This window comes from Tasmannia lanceolata, unplaced genomic scaffold (genome assembly GCF_043159265.1).
Source record: "Tasmannia lanceolata isolate RefF3 unplaced genomic scaffold, GAP_Taslan_0.1 ptg000019l, whole genome shotgun sequence".
NCBI classification, from domain to species: Eukaryota; Viridiplantae; Streptophyta; class Magnoliopsida; order Canellales; family Winteraceae; genus Tasmannia; species Tasmannia lanceolata.
This window is the reverse complement of record NW_027518696.1, coordinates 14,571,830-14,593,965: the sequence shown is the minus strand read 5'-3', so window position 1 is coordinate 14,593,965 and position 22,136 is coordinate 14,571,830. Positions and strand designations below refer to the sequence as shown.

The 22,136-nt window shown below is 38.2% G+C and overlaps 1 protein-coding gene across 2 annotated transcripts in view; it reads left to right on the top strand.

The window, feature by feature from the left end:
• The first annotated feature begins 10,223 nt into the window (after window positions 1–10,223).
• Window positions 10,224–22,136, top strand: part of LOC143852516 (ARM repeat superfamily protein) — a 112,332-nt gene continuing 100,419 nt past the window's right edge. Inside the window, exons 1-3 of one of the 2 annotated variants that reach the window (XM_077361913.1) lie at window positions 10,224–10,472; window positions 12,698–12,865; window positions 12,995–13,084. In XM_077361913.1, the coding sequence (XP_077218028.1) occupies window positions 10,299–10,472; window positions 12,698–12,865; window positions 12,995–13,084 (432 nt within the window). In that variant the 5' untranslated portion in view covers window positions 10,224–10,298. Of the gene's footprint in view, window positions 10,473–12,697; window positions 12,866–12,994; window positions 13,085–22,136 lie in introns of those variants that run through there. The other variant, XM_077361914.1, reaches the window with a different exon arrangement.

Below are 22,136 nucleotides of genomic sequence, written 5' to 3'. Positions count from 1 at the left end.
TTTTACAATCAACGGGGAAACTACTTTTCGCCCAATCTTCCAATTCAAAGGGGAAACTACTTCTCGCCCAATCTTAAAATCAACGGGGAAACTACTTCTCACCCAAAACTTCCAATTAAAAGGGGAAACTACTTTTTGCCCAATCTTCCAAACACGGGGAAACTACTTTTCGCCCAATCTTCCAAACAATGGGGAAACTACTTCTCGCCCAATTTTTCAATCAACGGGGAAACTACTTTTCGCCCAATCTTCAAAACAATGGGGAAACTACTTCTCGCCCAATTTTTCAATCAACGAGAAAACTACTTTTCGCCCAATCTTCCAATTCAAAGGGGAAACTACTTCTCGCCCAATCTTCCAATTCAAAGGGGAAACTACTTCTCGCCCAATCTTAAAATCAACGGGGGAAACTACTTTTCGCCCAATCTTTCAAACAACGGGGGAAACTACTTTTCGCCCAATCTTTCAAACAACGGGGAAACTACTTTTCGCCCAATCTTTCAAACAACGGGGAAACTACTTTTCGCCCAATTTTCCAGACCATGGGAAAACTACTTTTCGCCTAATCTAAAAACACGGTGAAACTACTTTTCACCAGACGATAGCTATACAGACCATTGCTGAAAATCCATCTGTTTAGCTATCCGGGTAACTCTGACTCCTCTCTTTCAAGGTAGCGACTCACCCAAGATTTATATGGTCCTGCCAAACAGTTCCATATTAATCCACGCAGATATACCTGACTCCTAACTCTTTAGGTAGCGGTACATTGCGAAGCGATGATTAAGCAAGTCATTACTTGACATTTCAATGCTAATCATCTCGGTATTCAAATATTTGAGGAAACTACTTCTCTCCCAAACATTCAATACCAAGGCGAAACTACTTTTCACCAAGCAACAATTAAACAGGCCACTACTTGGCACCTCACCAAACATCAAAAGATTTTATTTTTTTCTTGAAAAAAAAATATCCCTTGTTTGGGTTTAACAAAGAAACAGATTTTTTTAGGCCCAAAGGGCTTGCAAACATGATTGATGGGTTTATCGATCTTATATCGAGTTCACTGATAGCATAGCTATCTCCTGTCGAGAATAAATGGGAGTGCATGATCATTGCTGAAGACCAGACTCGAAAAACTTGATAGAATTTTCAGGTATTGACTCTTTTAAAGAGAAGAAGAAGCATTCTGCTAAGATTTTGAAGATTGCAAAAGCAGGCTCTAGATTCCGCTGGGACTAGGTTTTCTGAAATATTGACTCTTTCAAAGAATGAGTTCAATTAAGAATTTGATTCAAGAGAGCGTTCAAGCTTCTCTTGCTTCTATTTGCTGAAAATATTTATCTCAATTATCTTGTATTTGATATCTTTTATGATGCAAGTCATAAAAGATGCCCCTAGTATGATTACTTCCATGACAGAATTCATTAGAGAGCAAAACCAGGATAAGTAAGAAAATTCAAGTTTGCATGGGTTCTTTCTTTGGCATATGAGTAAAAGGATATCCACAATGGCTGAATCTACAAATTTCTCTTTCATTGCTCACTACTTGAGGCTTGATGTCTCTGGCAAGTTTTAACAAAATGTATTTTGCCCTTTCCTTGATTCCTAAAACAGGCTCTATTCTGATTTTTCTTCACATTTCAGAAGGTGTATTCTCGCCCTTCCAGTGCCAAATACTTCGGACATTTAGAGAGAAAAAATGATAAAAATAAGAAAAAGACTTTCAATGACTCAATCAAAGAAGACTCAAATTACTCAAGGGACTTGACTCACTTTTGATTCACCCTTAGATAAAATGTGTTATTTTATTATGGTAAGGCTAGCCACTCTTAGAGTACTCTAAAAAACCAAGTCAAAAGACTCTAATTTCCTCCATCGGGATTTCCGTCATGGTTATTACCCCCTTCAGATTGCTCAGTCTTAATGCCCCTAGTTTAAAAAGGATATCAAAGTAAGTCTTGTCGACACTACTCGGATTCCAAGATCCTGCCATGTGTAGAGGTTGCTTCTCCGTCTCCTTGATTTCTCTCTTCAAAAGAAGTCAAAACTAATGCCTTCCAATTTTCGGTCTAAAAGACCACTTGTCTCAACTTTCGTTTGCACTAGAAGGACTTTCTAGGTGAGCTTGGTTTCAAAAGGGTAGGATGTTCTGGTTCAAACGATTTGGACCGAATCTGGTCTAGCCAGACTACCTACGTACCCCAAAAATGGAGGATCAGATCCGCGTAGTTTGCTTTGGGGTTTTTCAAAGAACGGTTTAGCATTTAGCTTCAAAATTTTGAAAGGAATTTTATTCCAAGGTTTGACCGAACCTGAATTAATCAGGTTGCCTACGTACCCCTAAAAAGTTAGGGATTAGGTCCGACGTAGTTCGGGTGCATAAATGCCCCGGGTTTATAATGTGTTTGAAAAGAAATTGTTTAATTTTGCTTTTGCCCTAAAGGGTTTATAGAAGGATTTTTAAACGTTGGGATTTTGGCCGTAAAAGTTCAGACGTCCAAGGATGGCCTCCTGATGTATTTGATGTACAAGCTCTTTTGCTTAAGGTTCAAAGACTTAGAATTTTTTTCGAGGAGTCTGACGACATGTCAGGTAAAACTTCAACCACTGTGCTCCACTCCCATCTCGAAGATCTAAAATTTATGCTCAAGGTTCTACAACCCCTTGTCTCTTTTTTTTGTACTCCTTCATTTCTTTTAAATGTTCTCCTTCTTTTGGACATTGGGAATGTCCCCATTCGTGCAATATTCTACCTAGAAATTAAAAATGAAAATACACATCCCAAATTTTTTTTTTTTAAGGGCTCAAATTTATAATGCAACTTCTTTGCCTAAAAGTCTTCTCTCAATATCTCATCAGCTCCACAGGATGTCTGATGCTCATCTCCTTAAAATTTTACTCTTCAACTGGATGTCTAAAGCCGATGAAGTCTTGCTTTGCTCAACGACAGGGCATTCCCCTGGTTTATCCTTATAGGATCAAGCAAGACTACCTCAAACCCCTCTAAACAGGTTTATCAATTCTTTGCGCTCCTCGGGAGATAAAGTTTTGCCACTCCATCATTCCCGAGTTTCGAATTTCGATACCACTATCAATAGCTTCGATTTCTTCTTCAAGTGGCTATGCTAAACGCTCTTCCTCTTGTTTGACCTTCTTTCAAATCTCGAAGGGAATTTCGTATGCATTTTCATCCGAAAAGGGGGCGTCTTTAATTATTTTAAACATTAAATCCAAGACTGAATCATAAAAATTTGAAGATACAAAACCAAATGCTTAATTGAATTGAAAACTTTGAAGTACATAGATGACTCACAAACACGCCTCTATGGGCTTTACATTTGATTTGACAGAAAATAAAATGCTGACTCTATAAGAAGACTGACAGACATGACACACTTTTTCTTTTCTTTTAACATTGACACTACAAGACTCACCAACTTTCAACCTAGGAGTTGGTATAAACTTGACAAGGTACAAATCTTGAAACAAGATGCTTGACACATGACTCTTGAAACATAACACTTGAACAGAGGTAAGGAATTGGCACTGAAGTTCCCAAGTAGCACGCCTTCCTCCATAATAATGCTGGCTAAGAAGTTCGACCTTGGTTCAGAAACCTTGGAAAGGGTGGTCCTCTGAAGTCCTGTTGACTTGACCCAAATTGCCTTTGAAAACCTGCTGGTATCATCACCCTCTCTGCCTCAACATTCTTAGGAGATTCAAACTCTGTTATTTTTTTCTTTTCCCTTCAACTTATTCCCCAGCTCTGAAGTGACATAAGGGACGGGATCTCTGGGAGGTTGAGTGGTTCTTTCAAGTGTCTGGTTCGTAAAAGCATAGATTTCAGTAAGAGCAGAAAGGTCTTTCTCTATCCCGTTCTGGATTGCATGCTTCAAAGCTAAACAATTCTCTGTCAGGTGACCCGGGCCTCTATGATACTCACAGTATTGATCCATCCTCCAATTGTTGGGGAATGGTTCAGGCACAGGTTTAATATCTGGAAGTCTTAAACAACCTTCACTGACCCATTTCTTCATGATGGCTGTAAGAGAACAAGGCATTTGAGTGAATTCTCTTTCCCATTTCTGACCCATCTTTTCTTCCTCTACCACTGGCTTCTTTAAAGGTTGGCGAGAAGGTCCAACATTCTTAACCTCTCTCGGAGCAATGAGAGGCTTCTTAAGAGGTTGGTGAGAAGGTCCAACACTTTTAACTTCCTTTGGAGCAATGCAAGGCTTTTTTCCATTATACAAATCAACATATCTATCAAGGATTAAACTCTGAACAGAGGCCTCTTCTGTCATAGTACCCATATCCCAAGTTGCTTTGGAGCAGAGTCACATTTAATGGACAAGTGCTGCATCTGAATTTTCATCTCCCTCACCTCCTCAGTTAGCATAGCCATCTGACCAAAGAGCTTGTCCATCCAGCTTTCCATTCTGACAAGTGTAATCTTCTCAACAGATTCTTCTACAGATCGGGTGCTTGATGGGACAAGTTGGGTCTCAGAAATAGGGTGAATGAGATATGCAGAATCCAAGATTGCTCCTTCAGTAGAAATGACATTTATTGAAGCTGGTGGCGGGACAGCATGAGTATCGAAAGGCTTTTGAGGATCACCAGATTCTTCAATAGCGAGCTCATCTTCATCGATCATATCTTGCACTTTATGCTTCAGAGTATAACATTTATCAGTCATATGACCCGAACCACGATGATATGCACAAAATAAATCTTTTCTCCAATTCTTAGGCAGAGGGTTAGGTAGGACTCTTTGTTCAGGCAATTCAATCTTGTTGTCCTTGATCAATCTCCTGAGAAGGTAGGATAACGAGCAAGGAAGCGGAGTAAATTTTCTTGTTTTCTTTTATGCTGTCTCTTCCCCTTCCAATACTATTTTGACTGGATTCCTAACAAAATTGACATTATGTACCTCCTTTGGCTCGACCATAGGTCTTTTCCCTTCTTTGATATCAGATAAAGTCTTGGACCTCAGGCCTTTTACCAAAGCATCTTCAGTTTGAGTTCTCGTCTTTATCAGATGATCAAAACTTGGGTAGTACTGAGGTGCCATGAAATAAAAATATTCGGAGGATAGGCTCTTTACTACCAGCTTGATTTGATCTGCCTCTGAGAGTGCTTGACTCAATTGCGCTAACTTTCTTTTCCATCGCCGGATAAAAGAGGTAAAGGTCTCCTGCGGACCTTGTTTCAACTGCTTCAAATCCCTCTTCGTAACATTTATTCCGTCCTCCATCGAAAATTGTTCGACAAGTTTGTTTGCTATGGCCTCCATAGTTCTGACTTCTTCTGGTTTCAGGCGCAAGAACCACTGTTTTGCAATTCCCACAAGGGACACAGGGAATAATTGTGCCATCTGCTCGGGGTTGAGTCCATGTTGTTGGGAAAGTTTTATGAACCATCCTGCATGACTCCGAGGACACCCAGTCCCATCATATTTATCATAGTCAGGGGTTTTGAATTTGGGTGGCAGAATAGCCTCAGGAGGTATCATAAACTCAGAAATGTCGAACTTCTTTGGCCCCTGAAATTTCATATTCTTTACATCTTGAGCCAACCTTCTGAACTTATCGCACATCTCCTTCTCTAACTTGTCATACATCCCTTTCTCTTTACTGACCACAGGTACACAATATTCTTCAGCATATTGCTCATCTTCTAAATTGATTTCAAATGGTGAAACGGTTGGTCCGTTCGAATCTGGAGACGCAACTTGAGAAAATTGAGGTACTGGCCCTCTAGAATTGGAGGCCTTGTCAGTACTTTGAACTTTCAAATGAGTAATCTCTTCCTTCATGCTCGCCATGTCGCGAGTAAGATTTTTCAGCATCTCTTGAATGGCTATCATTGGATCAACTGGGTCAGCCATTGGATGAACCTCTGGTAATTCAAACAACTCAGACAAAGAGAGTAAAGGTATTCTCGATGTAATGAGAGGATCAACTGAGTCTAGATACCAAAGATGATCTAGACCAAGCAGGTTTCAATCGGTTATCTCTTTTGAGGGTGATAACGATAGTTGCTCACCTTAAGAATCACTGAAATGGAGGTTAAAACACTAGGTTAAATGGATGATAACGGGGATAAAATATCTTGTACAAATAGAGACAAAAACAATCCCGAACATGCTTGAATTACAAAACAAGTAAGTCAATCCATGAATGTCAAAGAAAGGTAGGTATTGATAACAAGACCTACACCAACAGGATCTCAAGGAATCTTCAATTTATCCCTTTAAGTCTTTTTGGAATATGACTGCTCTCTTTTGGGGTATGAAAAAGTTAGGAATGATAAACACCCCTAATCTAAATGAGTTTAGACCTCAACAATAATCATGCACTCGTGACAAATAGGCAAGATTTAGCTAATTCATCAATGATCATGGTATAAGAAGGGTAAATCCATGACGGAAAATATGAATCAATTATATGTACAAAAGATATAAAAAAAAGATTATGACCAAAGTCAAGAATCTGATGATAATCCACAAATGGATAAATATGAATAAACAAAATGATCACGATATAACAAACTCATGGTTTATCCCTGACTTTGGAGAATAGCAGTCATGCTCAAAATGTTCCAGGTAAAATCCGGCAGCATAACAGCTATACAAGAAGGTCGAAGTAAGGTAAACTCATGGTTTAACTAACTCTAAAGGATAGCGGTCATGCTCAAAATATTCTGCGAAAAATTCGGCAGCATAACGACTAGACAAGAAAGTCAAGATAAGGTAAACTCATGGTTTAACTAACTCTAAAGGATAACAGTCATGCTCAAAATATTCTTGACAGAATCTGGCAACATGATGACGCTAGAAAGGATTCCCACCACTCAACTAAAGGTATATGAATAACGGTGGTAAGGTAAGCTCGGAATATGGTTACCAGAGAAAGGTGACCAAATGAAGGACCGACCAAATGTGAGAACATATATGACAACGGGTCAAATCCTATAATCAACAGATCAAAGGATAAAACCCGGCCAAGGAAATGGCAATTAAAAGCCACTGACTAGATCTAGATCTGAACAGAGAATGAATATAACCAATTGAAATGAATAAGGAACTCTAACTAAGAGGAGAACCCTAATATACATAATCAGTATATATAAGTATATACACATACACATATATCCTAACCAGGGGCACCAGCCATAATTCTAATCTAGCGGAGTCAAGGAAGTCTCAACTCAAGTCAGACTTATGAGTGAACTAGGACCGTGTTGTAGCCATATAAAATGAGCTACCCTAGTCTACAAATGGGACAAAGCTCCTAACTTTAGGCTCCACATGTGTAAGCAACACACGTTCGACCCTTATATAAATGCAATATACTTATATAAACAAGTGTATTTCCTAGTTGGATTTCACTAAGTCAGTAAGTATATACATAATATATAAAACAAAGTAGGGCTCCGGACTCAATCTATCGGGTACTGTGCGTATGAACCATACTTAATATGTATAACAAAAGTACGCCCAATGTTATACATAATATGCTTCATTGCTCATCGGCTGCTGTAAACACAAGTACGCCTAGTGTTTACGGCTGCAGCACCGGCGCATAGCTTGAAAATAGATCCAGCAGTTCTGTCAGGGTAAAGACCTCCCAGTCTTGTACGCACTGTATCTATTTTTGTAGAGCCAATAATAATGAAAAACAATGAAAGAAATAAAGAATAACCAATATGATAACATATGATGTGCAGTGTGTGAATCCCTCATTTTATTTACGCACCTATCTGGTGCCCCTGGATTCTAACGATAAGGTTCCCATTTAAAATAATTTTAACCCAAATTCTTCCAAAGTTAGTAAAAATGGAATTTTAATAGAGTTAGGCAATGTTTCAAGAACTCCCCAGCGGAGTCGCCAGCCTGTGGACCCCGATCCGAGGACGGTGGGGGAACGAGTCCCTAACACCCTCTGGATCATCCACGTGAATGGAGAGCTCTACCAAGGAACTCTCGAAACGGATGCCACCCTCACAGCATAGCATGAGTGGCGATATAAAAAAAAGATACATCATGATCCGGAGCTAGGGCTCGAAACCAAGATATATCTAGAAATAACTCATAGTCGCCATCCATGGATGCGCCATGGAACCAAAACAAATGCTCTGTTTGCAATGGATAACCAGAGATAGAAAAGGTCTGTGCCTGATGACGAATGGAGAAGGTCTGAAGAGCACCCCCAATTCGTCCGAGTGCGAACACTTGGTCTCTTATGCCATTTATTATTAACCTCGAAGAGTTTTGGGCAAAAATCATGTGAAATGGGAACAATCCTCAGGAGTCGTCTATCTAAGCATGCATTTCCTGAAAATAGAAATAATAAGCATATACAACATAAATGAAAGAAGCGTGTCACCTAAGCATCGCTAGGTTATGAGTGACATACCTAACTGGTGTCTAAGTTCTGATGGACAAACACATACAAGCTACAGTTAAAGGTATAGGATCAATACAAGAAAGTAAGAGAACATAACAAAACACATAACATAACAAATCCTAAGACTCTAAACGATTTAGCCCGAGTCCTCGGATGATCTGATATTCATCCAAAGAAGCCTACGTATCCCCGCCTCTACGAGAATCAAGGCAACGTAGTTCTTCGCGCCTATTCTAAGCTATGATGCCTAAGACACCTAGATCTCTATCCTAGACTCGATCTAAAAGACCAGACCAGTTATTAAAGTTTCTTGTACGATTATTTAAATTCCAGTGAATTGTGGATTTTAGGACACCCTATATGCCCTAACTAAATGCAGATTAGCCCTAAGCTAATGCAGGTGGTTCCTACAATCTATGTGTAACTAAGCTGTGCGTCCTAAGGAAAACAATGGGATCACTAGCGCATCTTAGACCTAGTCATCAGTCGGCGATGTGAATCGCCAACTGACTGGACGGTGGCGCTCCTATAACTCTAGAACAAACCCCTAACTTTAAAACAAACACACAAGCAGCTCTAGCCTGAAATATAGAGCATAGCGCAGATTATTAGGTATTTTATAAAGCGAATCACATGAAAACTATCGACCAATATACAATTAAGTACTCGGAAAAGCTAGAAATATACGAAAGGCTGATTTCACCACAAATTCATCAGTGTGTACACCCACCAACCCAATTTTTTATATATATCATACGGAACTGAACCAATTTCTATATGATGGTTTGCGAATTTGTTATATCCGACCCCGGTTGGTTTGGGCTACTTTGGGTCTAGCCCAGCCAAATTTTGAGGCGTCCGATCACCTTGCATTTTGGACTATGTATCATACATGAGGTGGCCCACAAGATCAACGGTCTCCTCAGATAACGCTGATTCAGAAGAACAAATAAAAACAAGAAATTATATGATGACTGGCCCATAACCCTGTATTTTTCAAAAAGTACTGTACGGCCCACTCCATAGGTTGATGAAAACCGTCCATTTTGTGGGCCACAACGTAAATAGGTTGTGCCCCAAAAATCATTTCATGGGACGATCTTAACCCTCCTATCTATAGAAGTTCTATGGAGTGGGCTGCACCATACTTTTTTGAAAAAATGGGTACACACGGCCACACATCATTTAATTTTGGGAAAATAAGACTTATACCCCGTGTGGTTTCTGACACATTCAACTTAACCCCTAATGTTTAAAAAGTTACAAGTTGACCCCCCAATTGACGGTTCGTCCACAGATTGAAGGGTTAGGATGATCCTATGGAGCTGATTTTTTGGGCACACCCTATCTATGTCAGGGCCCATCAAATGAACGCTTTGGATCATCCAAACAATGTGGGCCCATACCCAAATCCAAACACTACAAAAAACACATAACACAGTGGGCCCCCATTGTTTGGATGATCCAAAGCGTTCATTTGATGGGCCCTGACATAGATAGGGTGCGCCCAAAAAAATCAGCTCCATAGGATCATCCTAACCCTTCAATCTGTGGACGAAACCGTCAACTGAGGGGGTCTACCTTACACAAATTGAAACCGTAAGGGGGTCTACTTGTAACTTTTTAAACATCAGGGGTTAACTTGAATGTGTCAGAAACCACAGAAACCACAGGGGTCTAAGTGTATTTTTCCCTTTAATTTTTCATTTCGAATAAAAAAACAGACGAGTGATGCGCACTGCGCATACCGTATATTCTAGATCTACTCCAAGTTAATCGAGCCCAGGTTTTTTTCGACCTATATATTCTCATCCAGCAAGAGGAACAAAATAAAAAGAAAAAGAGTCTTCTTCCTCTGCTTGCAAATTTTTCCTCAGAAAAGAAATGGCGGAATCTTCAGCTACCGAGAAAACCGATGCGGAAAGAGAAGAAATTCTAGATCGAATGCTTACTCGCTTAGCTCTCTGTGACGATCCTAAACTCGAAAACTTGCTCTCCAAGCTTCTCCCTCACACTATCTCTTCCCTCTCTTCTCCCTCACTTTCCATCCGGAAAAAGGTATCATCAAACCCTAACTCTTCCTTTCTTTGATTTTGAGATAAAGTGACAGAAATTCAATCGAGTTTTTCTATACCCTGAATCGTTGTTTGGATTTTTGAGTTCGTTATCGTGAATTTATGAAGTTAGGATGTCATTGTTAGGGTTTTGAGTTCGTTATATAGAATTTACGAGGTTAGGATGTTATTGTTAGGGTTTTTATTTTTAATTTGTTTTTGAATTTGGATGCAAGGAGTACTAGAGTTGAGGTGTTGCGTTTTGTTTCTGTGAATTTTGTGGACATAAGTGTGTTGATTTTGTTGGAAGATTGAAATATAAGGATTTCAAGTTTTGTGATTCTTTTTCATTGATTTTGAGATAAAATGACAGAATTTCAATCGAGTTTTTTCTGTATCCTGAATCGTTGTTTGGATATTTGAGTTTGTTATCGCGAATTTATGAAGTTAGGATGTTATTGTTATTGTTAAGGTTTTGATTTTTATTTTTTGAATTTGGATTTAAGGAGGACTAGAGTTGAGGTGTTGTGTTTTGTTTCTCTGAATTTTGTGGACATAAGTATGTCAATTTTGTTGGTAGATTCTTGAAATCTAAGGATTTGAAGTTTTGTTAAGGACATGTTTGATTTAGCGGCAGAGTGATTGTTGCAGAAATTCACACATTTATATCTGAGAGCGGTTGCTTACATTGATACGCTAATTTTTGATTGTTTGGATTTTTAAGAGAACTCTTGAATTTTTAATTTTTGTAAGAAGGCACTATAGGTTTGATATGTTGGAAGAGTAATATTTTCTATGGAAATTTATGCGTGCGTATTTATTAGTTGTGCATACTTTTGTTTGCCAGAATGCTTGCATACTTACATATGTTGGTGTTAGGTCATCTTTTTGGAAACAATGGGTTGGATGAAAGAATGAGAGGAAGAAACAAACTGATGTAATATATGAAGTACGGGAATTTAGGCAAGGCAAGCCAATGACAGCTCTGTCTTAAAGATTTTTATTTTCCCACTTAATGTAGGTGGCTAGACGAAAATAAAACCCTAGGATACCATGCCCTCACAGAACTATCGATGAAGGGCTTCACCCCAATCTCCATAGTGAACCAATAAGCCCACATGTAGACAAAGAACATGAACAAAGTATAAACTATAAACAACAAGAAAGTGTTAAAAGGAAGAAAGAAAGCACTAGAATTGTATTGTATTTAAAACCTGGAATTAAGGATCCTTTTATGGTTAATTAAGATGCACTAAGATACACCTTAATAAGACTGTTTGTTGGCACACCATTGTCAGAGGCTCAGAGCACCCTTAGACAAAGAGACGTTGGCCATGTGATCCCTAGTGCATCCACCAAAACTTTTAAAAAATTTAAATTTTGTCACAAAAGTTTTCTCCGTTACGGTCAACTCCTTTATATCTCTCGTTTTGTGACTTTATTTATTTTCTTCATCGTTAGATATTATCTATGATATCTATATATTATTTATTATTGAATCCCTAGGCTAGCCATGTGGCATAGCCATGGCGCTTAACATGTGAAATTTTGGTGTGAGGGAAGATGAATATCTCATATTTATAGCCTCTTCCCCCTGTCCATCCTTTATCTGAAAGAAATGTGGGAATAAAAACCCACCGATACTTTTGCTAGCTTCTTTGTTAGTATTCCTCTTTTTTAAACTTTTGTTTCTTTTGGAGGACACAAGTAGCATACATAAGAGTGGTTAACTGAACCCTAGAGGGTGAAACTACTCAGTATGTGCGTAGGGCAGTATTTGATAGACAAACCCTCAAGAAGGATGTCAATCAAACTGCCACAAAAAAACCATCTTAGGCAGCCCTTAGGTGGGAGGCTAAACGGATAAAAGGAAACAAAAATAGTCTTTGTTTGTTCATTGGTTCAACCCTTGCCTTAGTTGATCTGGATTACATCTGTCGGATTCTGCATCAGTCAAATAGTCAAATACCAGACCTTCATTCGGACAATGCTCTACTGGTTTGAATTGACGATTCAACACTAGTCTGTTCTGTTTACTCTGTTTTGATCATGGGGGCTTGACTCTTTGCGCAACTATTCACATCCTTGTCGTCTCTGCTTCTTTTTTTCCTTTCGGCCTATGTGTTGTAATGCTTAGCCCTCTTTAGCGTGGGTCTTATGCAGATATTTGGGTTGCAATTGTTAGATTTTCTAATGCCCATTTGGTGGTTCTTATTTTGATCTTGATAGGTTATGGAGATCCTTAGCCATGTTAACAAGCGAGTGAAGCACCAAATGGAAATTGGCTTGCCTTTGTTGGAGTTATGGCGGATGTATATGGAGGCTAATGCTGCACCGATGGTTAAGAACTTCTGCATTGTGTATATTGAGATGGCATTTGAGCGCTTACTTGTAGAGGTTGGACTTTCTTTTATGCTACTTTATGTTTGTGTTGTTGATTGTTTATCTATTTGCTCTTGGGTTGTGGTAACTAATACATATAATACATACATTTCTGGAATTAATATGTCGGATAATTTGGTACAGGAGAAGGAAAATATGGCTCCCGAGCTAGTAGCTAACATTTCAAAGCTTCCTCCTCAACACCAAGATATTATTCTGAGAATTGTGGCAAAGGTATAGTGACATTTTGTCTGTACAAAGATAGTTGCCATTTGTCCCTGCGTGAGTAAACCTAACGACAATTGTCTTTTGTGATTGCGTTATTATTATTTTTGTTTCATCGCTCTTTAGTTGACTAAGGAAGTTATTGTAATTTTCTAATTAGTTTCATTATAAAATCTGTCATAAGAGGGAATCCACTCATGGTTCTCCTCACAAAAACTCTCCTTTTTTTCAAAACATGGTGTATGAGTCAGGGTTGGGAAACACTATCTTGCTCGATCATCTTCTTTGACAAGGTTTTAAATTTTGGTTTCGGTCCCTAATGAAACATAAGCGTTTTTGTTTCAGTTGGAAACGTGGGTGGAAAGCCTGCAAAATCATGCAAACGTATGCGAACATATACAAATGATAGAATTTTAGGATGAAACTTCAGGGAATGCTAGAATAAGCACAAATACACAATTGGAAATTATCACATAAGAAAGACAGCAATATATATTGGTTTAAAAACATTGAATACCTAGTGACACGCGCGATCAAAGACAACAATATATAACGGTTTAAAAACATAAAACGCCTAGTGACACGCGCTGTCCGCGCATGTCTTATAATTCAATACATACCATAAAACATTTAATTCATATAAATATTGATACATAATGCATATATCACATTTCACATGCAATTCATATAAATATAATTATGTAATGCATACTAATTTAGTATACACTAATACACTCACACTTTCCATTTCGGTATGCATTTCAGTTTCGGTATGTGCTTTGGGAGGATGGAAATGGAAACATTCTGTTTCGGTGGAAATTTAAAACTATGAATATATGAAAAGTTAGCTTTCAGAGTGATCTGTACTTATGTAATTACGGATCAACAATTGACAGTTGTCTCAACTAATGGAGTCAGCGTGAGTGGACACGGGGAAATCATAAGCAAGCTCGCCACGGGTGATATCCACTCACCGGCTCGAGGGGGCGTGTTCACATACATTGAGATATATTGATGTAATATGCACGCGACTGTCTTTTTTAGTGTTTTCTAAAAATAATATATTCTAGGGATTGTGAAATACTCATGTTTTCCCATGTTCCCCAAACCTCTCTTCTCCTTCTTTTCTCTTTCTGCTTCCTTTTCCTTTTCTCTTCTCAATTCCACATTAAATCAATCTAATATCTCTTCTGTGTGATCACTTTGTATCAATGTTTTTTCTTCTTCTAGGAGGTAGATTAACCAATGGTTTCGTATGAATATTCCTATTAACTCTAGGGGTCTGAAAGCAGCTGCTTGCAGTGGGATATTTCTTCTATGTTGATAATCCCATGACCCCACCTTTGATACTTTAACAAAAGTTAGATGGAGACAATGATCTCCCAAAGGTACTCACTTTTAGTAATCATGATTAAGGAGAATGTGGGGATATGTTGAGGGGACAATTCTCTGCAATCCTTTCTATTAAAGTAATGATGTCCAGAAGATGATTGAATGGAGAAATAATAACCGCTAGATTATATCATGATCACTAAAATCTACTGAACTAGGTATTGCAACGTCTCTGATGCTCTGAACTTCCGATCAATTCCTAAAGAGATTGGGGACCACTTTTTCATTTTGTGTTTGAATGGGAATGAGATGATTTTTCAGTTGGAGACGAGTTAAAAATTTTCGGCAAGGAGTCTTGGTTCTACTAGTTATCATAGTAAGTGAATTTTTTAACGAGAAAAATTTCTCATTATTCTCTTGTTTCAAGCTTTTTTTCTTGTAAAAAAAATTCACTTAACTATGATAACTAGTAGAACCAAGATTCCTTGCCGAATTTTTTTAACTCGTCTCCAACTGAAAAATCATGTTATTCCCATTCAAACACAAATTTGAAATTTCTCATTATTCTCTTGTTTCAAACTAGAGGGCGAGCCTTGGCGCAACAGTATGGTTGCTTCATTGTGACCTGGTGGTCACAGGTTCGAGTCACGGAAACAACCTCTTTGCAAAGCAGGGGTAAGGCTGCACATCTAGCCCTCTCCAGACTCTGCAATGGCGGGGCCTCGTGCACTGTGCCGTCCTTCTTTTTTTTCTCTTGTTTCAAATTGCACTTTGTCAAGTGCTTGTGGTGGGATAGCTTGATCAACTTTTTTTCAATTTCTGGCTAGTTTGGGACCCATGTTTGAGGTCAGTAAAATCAACATTCTTTGGTTGGAGCAGGTCATAGATATTACATTAGCAATGTCCTTGTCATTTAATGAAGTGGATCGATAGAGGAAAACTGCTTTATGTTTTCATGAGCAGTCTGCTTTTGTCTCTCAAACTAGCCGAGGTAATTCCAAATGGTGACCGTGAAGATGTACTCGTAGTGGGAATTCTAGGTATAGAAAGAGAATTGTTAGGATATCGGTGGCATGCTTTCTCAATTCAAGAATAGCGATTATCAACAACATGCAAACTGCAAACACTGTTGTGTTTTAGGATCTTCCGCTTTTAACCTTTTTTCTTTTATTTACTTAGCTTCTGGACTAGAAAATATAACAGTTGTGATGGTTCTCTTATTCTTGTCATTTGAATTGGTCGTTCCAAGTTGGCCTTTGCATATCTGCTGTATATGTCACTTGTTTCTCATTCGATGGAAGGACAATCAGCCAATGGACGGACAGATGATCAACTGTCTCCTCATAGGCACCACATGTGTAGCATCTGTTTATGATGAAGCTGTGGTATTTTGCAATTGATTGACGATGAAAATCTTGTCTAGACATGCTGTCCAATAGAAATGTAACAGCCTTGGGGGGAGGGGGACGAGAGTCAGTATTTTCCACACCCTCCTAGCCGGAGTAGGATCCCCGATCCCGAGCGCTGTCGGACAATAGAGGGAAGAGATTCTAAAGGACTCATTCGAATACCACCTTCAGATCCTATGATATGGGGCATTCCATTTGAGGGAGCTGTCACTGCATGAAGGGTCAGTGAAACCCGAGTCCAGTTCCACACCGTACACGATATCTACTCCCAATGTGGAAATAAGGCATACCCTTCATGATATCTCTCCACATAGTTATCTTGGTGAGACAAAACGAGTCACTAGAATACTATCTGTCCCATTCCAAATTCTACTTTTCATTGATCACGTCCCTCCAAAGATGAGAGCGTTCCTCACCAAAGCGCCAAACCCATTTACCAAGCAATGCCAACCATTCAAAAAAGAATAAAAAAAGCAATGCCAAGTTCATCACCCCGAGGTTGGGGAACCAAGCCTGCCTTCCTCCCTCGATTTACACACCTCGCCTCCCACCTAACAAGATGGCAGTTCTTGCTCTCCTTGTCATTCCATTGGAAATTCTTTTACATCTATTGAATCCTATAAATAAGACCATCGGTTTTCGAAAAAAAGGCATGTTTGTTAGAACGACTTTAATGAGTGCGACTCTCCCACCCACTGAAAATAAATTCCAAGGTTTTAAATTTCGGTTTCAGTCAGCATGGAAATGAAAAAAACATTTCGGTTTCGGTGGAAATCTTGTAAAATTACGGAAACATATGGAAACATATGCGAATGATGAAATTTAAGATGAAACTTTGGGAAATGCTAGAATAAGCACAAATACATACTTAGAAATCATCACAAGAAAGCCATCCATAATGGCTTAATCACATCAAACACCTAGTGACATGCGCTGTCGCACATGTATGGAACAGTAAAGTCAATAAAGAAGTGCAATATAATGAAGTATAAGAAAGTACAATGACCAGTCTTCCCTCCAAGGACCCTAACTCTATGTCAATACCACATAGAGTTACAAGGTATGATTGGTCCCATGCTGATATGACATTCCATGCATAAGATACAGTTACTTTAATGTGCGATTCAATAATGTTGCTTACCAAATATCATTCTCTACACTAATGAAATGAAATGCAAATCATAATGTCTTTCCATTTTTTTTGTCGTTCCGACCATTTCAGTCGAATTTTCCGGGAAATAATGACGTGGAAGGAATTCATGTAGATTTAGTCTGGGTGGGGATGGAAATGGAAAAATTCCGATCGTATTGGGAAAATTTAAAATCATGATAAGGCCTTCTTCCACAGAGACAGTTTCTTCTCCACTCTCTCTATCACTTGACCCTAAAGACTCTTAAAAGGCTTACACACACAAATAGGGACTTGTTCTCCACTCTCTATATCACTTGATCCTAAAGACTCTTAAAAGGCTTACCCACACAAATAGGGAGTCCCGGATAAGAGTTTGGGATAACTGCTGAACTGCACAACAAATGTGCGAAACAGTCCCCCTTCCGCCTATCAATCTTGATTCCCCGTTGCAATAAAAATTTTACCAAAAGAAAGGGAGATAAATTTTATATTGAAAGAGTCTATGTATACTCAAGTTGCCTTATTAATACAAGGAAATCAACTTCTAAAGTGATCTCGAATGAATCTTTATACATTAAGAGATTTTACGGAACCAAGGTCTAAGAATTAAAGGAGCTTATTTGAGTTAAAAAAAACTTTCAAAGCATTAATTTTTACAACAGCTTATCATAAAGAGTACAAGCTAAGCTTAACTAACTTCATAAGGTTGGTTTACCATGGTTATGCACCTTTTTGAAATAAATTATATGAAAATTAAGAAATAAACCCCACAAAATTCCATGTGGGTATCCCAAAATTCAATTTTGATTCCCCGTTGAAATAAAAATTTTACCAAAAGAAAGGGAGACAAATTTTATAATGAAAGAGTCTATGTATACTCAAGTTGCCTTATTAATACAAGGAAATCAACTTCTAAAGTGATCTCGAATGAATCTTTATACATTAAGAGATTTTACGGAACCAAGGTCTAAGAATTAAAGGAGTTTATTTGAGTTAAAAAAAACTTTGAAAGCATTAATTTTTACAACAGCTTATCATAAAGAGTACAAGCTAAGGTTAACTAACTTCATCAGGTTGGTTTACCATGGTTATGCACCTTTTTGAAATAAATTATATGAAAATTAAGAAATAAACCCCACAAAATTCCATGTGGGTATCCCTAAATTCAAGGACGTAATAGAAAAAGAGGAAAGAAAGTAAAAACCGTTGGTAGTAAGGAAGTGGTAAGAAAGGTAGCTTAAAAGGATAGCGGCTTCCTATTTTCATGGAAATGGAAAAAAGAGAAGTAAAAAACTTTGGTAAAAAGGAAAGATGGTTGAAAACCTACGACCAAAGGGAAAAAGGAATGCTTGCGTTGAAGAAAAGTTTATTATTAAGCCTTATTTTCGCCTAATAACTTCCCCTGTAGGAGGAAAAGAAGGGCATTGGGCAAAAAAACAATGGAGGTGGTGGCAATTGATATCGACCCTAGGACCTTTCGTTTTTCTTAGCAACTTTCTTAATTAAAAATTCTCAGATTCATAAGAGGAAGATAGGCTTGCTTAGGGAAGAAGTAATCTCCCTTAAGAAAAGAAAGGAGGAGAAATCCCCTCCCATAAAAATAGGATTTATGTGGGAAAATCTAGGAAGGTGGATGTATGATTTCCTTCAAAGAAAGTCGAGAGCTTTATTGAAGTTCGTCAACCTTTGTGTCAAATGTCCTCTAAAAATGAGAACCCACAAGCTAGTGATTTGCGGGTTGCTACTGTAACAAATCTACAAGGCATGTCACCATTCTTCTTACTATCCCAGATGAACTTTCATGTGGATTCTCTCATCGACCTTTGACTTGTTGTGATTAGTTTTCAGGCGTTTATGTCTACCAATCAACTAGATCCGGTCACCTTATGCATCATCTCATTGATCATCTTGCCATCAGATTTACGAGCCATCACACCAGTGGATGTTCAAATCGCAACCTCGATTGACCTTCGGATTGCGTCTACGGTGAATATTAAACTCGTAACATCAATTAATCTCCACCTTGTCACATCCGTGGATCTCAAGCTCATGGGAGATTGATTAACAAGGAGTCTTCTTTTAAGAGGGAAGTGAATGAAGAGTCCCTCTCTAAAAGGTCCCTTAAAGGAGACACATTTCCTAGAAATCCTTACGGGAATTAGGATTTTCTATTACTTAGAGGAGTTTCGCCTAGGGGAGGACTCTTTTACAAAAGAAGAGTCAAACTTACTAATATTCTTTGCGACTCAAAAGGAGTTCCTCCTCTGGGAGGACTCTATTACAAAAGAAGGGTGACAATTTGTTAAAATTCTTTATGATTCAAAGGTGTTCCTCTCCTGGGAGGGTTCTTTAACAATTGAAGAGTCAAAATTTATTAAGATTTTCTACAACTCAAAGAAGTCCCTCTCCCCCTCCCGGGAGGAGCCTTTTACAAAAACAGAGTCTTTGAGAGAAATTTCAAGATGACAAATATTAATTTTTTGTCTATTTTGTTATTAGAGAATCTCTTTGTGAATAATCAATGGTGTTTTCTTTGTTTAAGAAATGTAATTTACTGCCATTAGAGTCGAAAGTGTATGTCCTTACCATTTTAATAAAACCTCTTCTTTTAAGAGAAAAATTTCATCTTGCAATACTTTTATGTGTGTAATCTTCTCTATGCATTTAAAATTTTGTTGTGAACATTCCCATGATCGATAACTTGGAGAAATAAACTCTTTGCCCCGTGAAAACTTCTCATCATAGAACTATCTTCGAGTGTCTCACTTTCTCTTTGCAGAAGGCGAGCCATCCGGATACTGCAAGTGAGAGATCTCCAACCTCGAAGAATTGATCACAAACCCTTCAATGAGGCAACAATCTCTTGCCTTATACAACATTAAACTTAAGGCTTCCACGAAAATAGTGAAGAGGAATGGAGAGCAGGTCCTGTAACGACCCGATTCCATCGAGTCGCTACGAGCAAAAGAATAACGCAAAAATCATGATTTTTTTTAAAAAGAGAGAAGTAAGATAACCAACATCCACAACCAAAATCTTATTCCAATTTAAATAAATCCGCCATAACAAGAGGTCCCTACAGTAATCATACTCCAAATGAAAAGTAAAGTTTTAATAATTGAAGTTCAAACTAAAGAAAGTCTAAAAAAAAAAAAAAGAACATAAAATGACGCAAGACGTTATAGCGCAATAATCCATGACATGAACTCGCCGATCACACCATACTTTATCCCACGGTTTCTTCGTTTACAAACGCTCCACCATCTAACCCCTCAACTCCTGTGGTGGAGAAAACAATGTTAGAGCAGGGTCCTCCAGAGACCGAGCGGAGTAAAAGAGACAATATAAAAAGTGCATGCAATATAATCCAAATCCTTAACAATATCTAAAAACAATAATAAAGGCTGGAAATGAATTATACTATCCATGACAACATAAATAAAATGAATGGCAATGATGCAAGATTGTACTATGTATACAACGAATATGTAAAATGAGATAGCACATTCCCCAGGTACATCTGGCTTTTTCCCCATTTACTTTTCTGTCAGTTCTTTTCTGACCTTTTCCTTTTTACCGGTGCCCTTGCCGCACGACTACCCACTACCCCTGTCCAAAGGTAGTGGCGTTATGGATTCGGATTTCGGTCTCGCATTTAATGCCGAGCCATTTCGGGGATTTTATCCCTTTGGATGGTTTGCCAACGAAAGGCTGTATACGCTTCTCGCGTTGGCCTTTGGACCTTAGGTCTCAGGATGATACTACCACACCCTTAATTTCCCCTTCACTCTCTCCCATGTATGATATGCAAATAGGGATTTTAAAGTACGTCACCTTTGCCTTCTTTCCCTGCATTCTTTCACATAAAGGTTAGAAACAGTTTATTATTAATTTCATTTCAAGTAAACAAGTATAATGAGCCATACAGTTATCACTAAGAAAATTATATACGTAAGATTACTTTGCATTAAACAAGTTATATTGAAACCATTACAAAACAAAGGTCTAGCTGTCACCTGCCTTCGAGTTAGAGTTGTGGATAAGAAATTGACGAGCACCCTAGAGGAGGTGGGAAAATTGGTAACCTGGCAAGGATGAGATGCATACACTAAGATCTCACTGGCATATTCAAAATCTCACTCAAAGGGTCCGTTTGTGCAACAAAGACGGCTAATTCTTGTCTTAACTTTCAAACGAAAACACTTACATCTATTTAGACATGTTCAACAGTTGTATGTTATCTAATATACGAGTTTACTTATTTTTCTACAGATGAAATTTATGATTTCTATTAAAGATACACCCAACTGTTGATCACAGTAAAAATCTAATACAAGAGGAACCTTTGATTATTATTAGTTAGGGTCAACTGTTATTCAAGTATTTAGTTGATACCAGTGAAGTTTGTAAAGATTTGAGGAGAATTATACATATGATATATATCCACTAGATCGAGAAAACCACACACTAATATCATTACGTAATACGTGTGCCTAGTTCTTATACATTAGTTTATACACTAATTTATACACTAATTTATACATCAAAACTGCAGAAATTATTGAGTACTCATAACTAAATGTCATTGATACCTAGGATGTAGTATTGTCCAAATTGTTAAATAGGCATATCAAAATTTCATCTAATACTTAGGAACATGGGTTACTGTTGGAACCACTACTAGGGTATATCAGAATTTCATTTGATACATAGGGGTATATGGTTCTGTCGAGATTAACATGTCTGAACAAAAATCACTCCTAACTGTTAGTGTATACAATTTTGATGGAAAGCAGTAGTATATATATATATATATATATATGAGGAATAAGAGTGTGCGGTCAACCGCACCTAAGCTTAGGTGCGGTCGAGGGCCTAAACACATGGGTCCCACACTTTTTGTAGTGATCAAAACCATTCATTTGCAAGGCCCCATCAGAGATAGGGTGTGTACAAAAAATCAGCTCCATTGGATCATCCTAACCCCTCCAAAAGTGGAGGGCAAAAATGTGCAGATTTGTGGCAAACGGTGTCTGTCCATTTTGCCCTCCACTTTTGGATAGGTTAGGATGATCCTATGGAGCTGATTTTTTGTACACACCCTATCTATGATGGGGTCTTGCAAATGAATGCTTTGGGCCATCCTAACAATGTGGGCCGACATGAGTTTTTGGCCCTCGACCGCACC